The 6,324-nt window shown below is 37.7% G+C and overlaps 1 protein-coding gene across 1 annotated transcript in view; it reads right to left on the bottom strand.

The window, feature by feature from the left end:
• The window catches only part of LOC107664433 (calpain-1 catalytic subunit-like), a 10,474-nt gene extending 4,667 nt beyond the window's left edge, over positions 1-5,807 (bottom strand). The window contains exons 1-8 of the mRNA XM_016455001.1: positions 5,779-5,807; positions 4,375-4,399; positions 2,601-2,861; positions 2,178-2,250; positions 1,408-1,526; positions 1,152-1,285; positions 792-966; positions 368-433 (exon numbers count right to left, since the gene is read on the bottom strand). Coding sequence (XP_016310487.1) covers positions 368-433; positions 792-966; positions 1,152-1,285; positions 1,408-1,526; positions 2,178-2,250; positions 2,601-2,861; positions 4,375-4,399; positions 5,779-5,807 — 882 coding nt within the window. The remainder of the gene's footprint in view (positions 1-367; positions 434-791; positions 967-1,151; positions 1,286-1,407; positions 1,527-2,177; positions 2,251-2,600; positions 2,862-4,374; positions 4,400-5,778) is intronic.
• Between the last annotated feature and the right edge of the window lie 517 nt (positions 5,808-6,324).

The following is a 6,324-nucleotide window of genomic DNA, read 5'->3' as shown; positions in this document are numbered from 1 at the left end:
CTTTAACCTGTGGACTAAAAAAACTACCCACAGCAATAGTGTACAAATATCCCAATTCCATGGATAAACTGCAGACCTGGCAACACCGCCATTAGATTTGAGGGAAGGGTCCACTGCAAGAGGATTTTGGGGTCTGTGGCATTAAAAAGTTTAAACCCTGGTTAGATTTTTAATACATTTCTACAAGCCATTCAAAGAGATTTTATCTTTTCTCACTACTGTCTTAGCAGAACACTAAGAATCAGTAAGACTTAAGCAAAAATCTCTGACTGGACTCCAGGCCTTATCTTTTGTCTTTAAAATATTATTTTTGGGATCTTATGACATAATCTGATGCACGCTGAGACTTGAATTTGTGCAGTCTTACCTGGTAAACCTTTGTCACGGTGTAAGCATGGCCCACGACTATGCCATTTGGTAACCGTTTCTCATACTGATTATGTGGAAACACAAAAATTATCAGGAGACAGATGTAAAAGTGTTAAAGTTGCTGGAAATCCTTGTGATTTTTTTTATTATTATATATTTTTTTTTTGTCTAGGCATACAAGAGAAAAGATTTTGGAGGGGTTTTGCAGAGTGTGTGTGTGTGTGTGTGTGTGTGTGTATGTGTGTGTGTGAAGTAGGGGAATTTAGGGTCTAGTTAGCTAACATCGCTTACAGCATCTTTAAATTTAATCTATATAATCAAAGGAATCACAAAAATCCTTTATTTAAATGATTACTTTAATATATTAATGTTTTTAGTTTAAAATTATCATGTGTGGTAAGATATAATTACTCTTTGCTTACCCCTGCTGGAGTTTCACAACCCATAAGGACCTCTGACTGGTAAGCACGGTGCATTATCTCCCACAAATCAGTGGGAGCTGTTTTCAGTTCATAGTGCATATGAACCCCACCAGTAAAGTCCAAGAGGGCCTCAGATACTCGACCACTATGCATGTCAGCGTAGGAGCCGCACACCCTGGAACAGTCATTGTAACTCAAAATCGTTTACCACAGTGTAACAGACATAAATTTGAGGACAATTACTGCACATGAATCACAGGTCAAATTACAGCCGTGCTTATATTGAATACATCGGCGCTATTGTTTAGTATTATTGATGAGACTTTATAAAGTCACAGAAAAAGATGTACAGGCACTTACTTGGCATATGCTTTCTCCAGCAAGGCAGGCCAGAACTCATTCAATGTTTTTGATTTCACAAAAACCAGCTGGCAGCCGATTATCGGCAGTTTATCATCAATCACAACATCATACCATTTTCCAAACCGCCAGAACTGTAAATTTATATTAGCAGAACTGTGATAGAACAACTGATACAATGAAACACAAAACAGGAACTGCTATTGCTTGGGGTTTTGATGCTGTCAATTATGTCATGGAAAAGAGAGGAACTTACTCTGAAGTGAAATAAACCAGTATAATTGTGGCTGAATGATTGTCCATCTGGAACGACCTTATGTAATAATTTGGTTTGAAATGTTAGAGCCCCAATAGAGGCCAGAAACCAACAATTGCCTAAGAAGAAGAAAAAAAACATCAGTTGCCACAGTGAATTTGATATCTTTCATATCTCAACTCACATCTGAATTTTTAGTTTTGCAAGTGAAAGCATTTACTTTGTTTTCAAGAGAATCATTTTTTTTTACGTTTTTCGTGAGTTAACACTTGCTGTATAGATTTAAACCCAGAAAAACAGTAGTTAGAAAAAGCAGTGTTTTTTTATTATTATTCAAAATGGTGTAAAAGTTTCCCAGGGCAAACAAATTTGTATTTATAATTTGTCTGATCGCAGGGGTGTCCAAACCTGCTCTTGTAGAGTTTAGCTCCAACCCTAATTAAACACACCTGAACCAGCTAATCAGTGTCTACAGATTCACTAGAAACCTCTAGGCAAGTGTGTTGCAGGACATGTGGGTTGGAAACTCTTGGTCTAAAACAGGGCTGCCCAAACTCGGTCCAGGAGGGCCAGTGTCCTGCAGAGTTTAACTCCAACTTGCCTCAACACACCTGCCTTCAAGTTTCTAGTATGCCTAGTAAGAGCTTGATTAGCTGGTTCAGGTGTGTTTAATTGGGGTTGGAGCTAAACTCTTCAGGACACCGGCCCTCCAGGACCGAGTTTGGGCACCCCTGGTCTAAAACATCAATATTGTGGTTACACAGACATACCTACATTCCCTTGGGCATAGTCAAACCTGGACACTGTCTCTACAATCAATTCAGCTGCGTTTGGACACAAGACCTGAAAGAAAATAAGTAATACACCTTCAGTATTGGTCAACTGATCCATTCTGTGAAAGGGATATTTTCCCTTTCCCTGTTTTTAGTAATGCCATTCTCTTTTTAATCTTTCTGAATAGGACCGGAATCTGCTGTAATATGTTACTACAGGTCAAGTTTATTATGTCTTTTAAAAAAAATGTAAGCATTTAGCTTGTCACAGTCAGCTGACTTTAAATTAAGACTCTTTTATTTTTCAACAAAAGTGTATATTTTACACATATAACACACATATACGTTTATATTTTTGTGCAATATTGTCAGAACACACCTGCCAAATGCCTCAAGCAAAACGCAGGTCTGCCTACATACCGTTGGTCTTATCCACTCCACCCTGGCCATAACCTTTGGATCTAGCAGCCCTTCGCCAATAGAACGGGGATCTGGTGGGAAAAACTCATCAACAAATCTCTGATTTGTCTTGAGACAGTAGTCTTGTAAAACGTTGTAGTCCTGATCCATGAACCTCAGAGGATTTGTTTCAGAGCCCATGCCACCCTTCATGTTCCGGTTGTTTATTACTTTTAAGCACATGCCATGTGGAACCGCTGGAGGATGCATTTTGAAATCTGTCTGGATTTTTTTTTTTAAGAGGGAAATACAATAACAATACAAATATATTACAATGCTGTGAAAAATTTACCTGTCACATTCATGTCCAGCAAATTTACCACATGACATTCCCTGCCGCCAGAAATCCCAGACCCAAACTGTTTATCTTCATTTTAAAATCATTTAAGAGGTGTATACTCTGACAGCTCAATGCATCTTGCAGTCTTGCATGTCTTGCTGTTCTAGTCTTTTGATATAATTGTCTACATTTTCTATTAAACCTAAACAAATTCCATAATGTTATTTATTTTTTTACATTTACGTTACATATACATTTGGCACTTGAAGCTTTTATGCAAAGCAACTTACACTGCATTCATAGTATACATTTTATCTGCTGTTAGTGCCATGCTCTAATGTTTAAAGGGGTCATATGATGCTGCTAAAAAGAACATTATTTTGTGTATTTGGTGTAATGAAATGTGTTTATGCGGTTTAAGGTTCAAAAAACACATTATTTTCCACATACTGTACATTATTGTTTCTCCTCTATGCCCCGCCTTTCTGAAACGCATCGATTTTTACAAAGCTCATCGGTCTGAAAAAGCGAGGTGTGCTGTGATTGGCCAGCTATCCAGTGCATTGTGATTGGCCGAATTCCTCAAGCGTGTAACGGAAATGTTACGTCCCTTACCATATTGTGATGCCTGCGGCAACCACATGTGACGACCCTGGGCTGGACTCCGCTTCGTCCACGGTGAAAGCCGATCCCGCGATCCACAGTGCGAAGTTGAAGTACTTCCTCAGCGACCAGCACGGATCAGCTCCAGGCATGACGAAGCGATATCGTCCTCTTTTGGAAGGCCAAACAAAGTAGTTTCGCTTTCACAACGAAGCACACAGCGCCTTCACGACATGGCGGCGGCGGCAACAATACTACAGCGAGAATAAAAGTTATGCCTTCTTTCTTTGTGTGAACATTTGGGCGGCGTTATGCAAATCTTCCCAGATAGTGACGTAGGTATGTGGGGGCGTGTTAGAATGAGCCGTTTTAGGTAGGCGTGGCTGACTCTTAACTTTTATAAAGAATATCTCTTTGCATTTGAGACTTTAGTCTTTGCAACTTTACAGATCTTCTTTATGCACCAAGAGCTTGTAACACTCCAAAGAGAAAGGAAAAACTGAAATCGCATCATATGACCCCTTTAAGCTTCAGGTATGCACACAGTGTGTAATAACTTCTTACAGAAATTTACAGTAAATTTACTCTAGCACACAAGTACTTTACTTTGCAAAGATGACAGAATAAATGAAAAAATTAAATGTAATTAAATTCATACAAGCATTAATACAATTCAATCAGTTTTCATTAGTATAAAGTGTGTTTTCCACCAATTAGTTTGTATCTACAAGTAAAATATAGACCATCCATTCCTATTAGACTAATTAACTTTAACTTATTGCATTACTGAAGTGAATAAAATGTAAATGTACCTTCAACGATGCAACAAATCACTGGAACAAGAAATTTTACCCAAAAGCCTGGTTGTCTTCTCTGTCTGTGAGGGGCTTTTACACACGTTTGCCCTACTTTATGCTTTTAAAAAAGCAGAAGCCCCACCCAACTCCCAGCTTATGTGTTTATTAACAAAGAAGTGATTGGCAGAAAGTCTTTGTCATTCTGAGAAACTAAAATCCTTCACATTTGCCACAGAAAAAAAATGTTGGCCAACATGTTTCACAATATGCAAATTATTATTTCCCCCCTCAAAAGAAACAAAAATTGGCCAGATGTGCACAGTTTATTTCTGTGCCAGCATTATAAAATGTATGCAGCTTGTTAGGATACTATCACAGTTTATGTTAGCACTCTTTTACAATATGGGTTTATGTAAAGCCTCCAAAAATGCATTCTGTGCAGCAGATACCAGTTCGTCATGCCTAGGCTTGCTTTGAATGTTGCGTTCTACTCACGTTTCATCATTATAATGATCATGAATTGCAATTGATATTACGGTATCTGCAATTAATTTATGCATTATGTATATGTTTATAAATTATGGCCATATTGGCCCATTTTACTGTTGCACTGCATAATATGCTGACATGGTTTAACTTGGCCTCAAGTAACCTTAGAGTATTTGACATTTTCTTGGCAAGTGAACACTCTTGACAGGTAGGCCTACTTAGGTATGTAAATCCTTGCCATGCCAGTACAGTATATGCAAATAAAACCCAGTCACCTCAGATCAAATACGAACACTGAACGATTAACCCCTTAACTGTCACCCCCCATTTTTTAAAATAGGCATGAAAGTGCACTATCCAAACTTAAATTGTGGTAATTTATAAACACGTTGGAATACAGACCTAAGGTTGGTCTCTTTTTAAAGAAGACAATCAGCAGATTATTGCAAAAGTGGAATAAAAAAAATAAATACAAGTATCAAAAAGAAAATACACTGTACTAATTTTATTATATTTTATATATAATAAATATTTTACATAACAGGTTTTACTCTAAAATTGCTATAAAATTTAAGCCTTCTGTCTAAATAAGTTATGTTCCAAATTTGAAGTTGATCTGAAAAAAATGTAGGTTTCTGTGAGATTTTATTTAGGGCGTTATACCACAAACAGCCACCGGGTGCCATCCAAACTCCATTTAATTTTTTTAATGCATTTTTCTGTAACCAGGGTTTGAAATTAACACCCGCCAACCCGCCAAATGCGGGTAAAAATCAGCTGTGGCGGGTAACGCTGTCAAATCACTAGCCAATTTGGCGGGTTACTTTTCGTAAATTATGTTTACTAATTAATTTCTTGAGGAAGTTCATGTAAGCCAAATCTGCACAGATCTAATGTAAATACTGAACTCGAGACTCATCATGATATTAAATAAGCCTAATTGCGCAGCATCTGGGCATATCTAGCTTACTTGAACATAGCGATGTAGCTACTAGCCATCGGGAGCACCGGGACATTACCGGTGGGTCGATCGCCGAAGCGAGGGAGACCTCATTTTAGGCGCTGTTTTTAAATTACAGCCCACGCGAAACTGCAAAAAGCAAGTACTCCAAAAGTGTGAAGCGGCGCTACCCGGCCCACACAGCTGCGCTTCCGCCACGATTTATAAGAGATAAACAGCGCAAATCGCTCGATCCATTCAGAAATGACACAGAATTGTGTTATACAGTTGTGTGATATGACAACATTAAAGGTTCTGCCTGAAAACAGCCACGACAAGGTAAAATGCATGTAAACAAACTGCAATGTAAACAAACTTTAATAGTTTATTTCTTTTTAAATGTTTCATTCTAATTAATTTTAATTTAAGTAAAATGTTAATTCAGTAAGAGCCTGATTAAAGATAAAAACCAGTGTCTCTGTAATTTAGAGACACTTATAAATGAGGTGTTTTCCATTTACACATATTATAAAGTTCTTAAAGGGATAGTTCACACAAAAATGAAAACTGTCATCA

This window comes from Sinocyclocheilus anshuiensis, unplaced genomic scaffold (genome assembly GCF_001515605.1).
Source record: "Sinocyclocheilus anshuiensis isolate Anshui unplaced genomic scaffold, SAMN03320099.WGS_v1.1 scaffold167, whole genome shotgun sequence".
Lineage (NCBI taxonomy): Eukaryota > Metazoa > Chordata > Actinopteri > Cypriniformes > Cyprinidae > Sinocyclocheilus > Sinocyclocheilus anshuiensis.
Note: the sequence above shows the minus strand (reverse complement) of the source record. Positions and strands in the feature narration are given on the sequence as shown.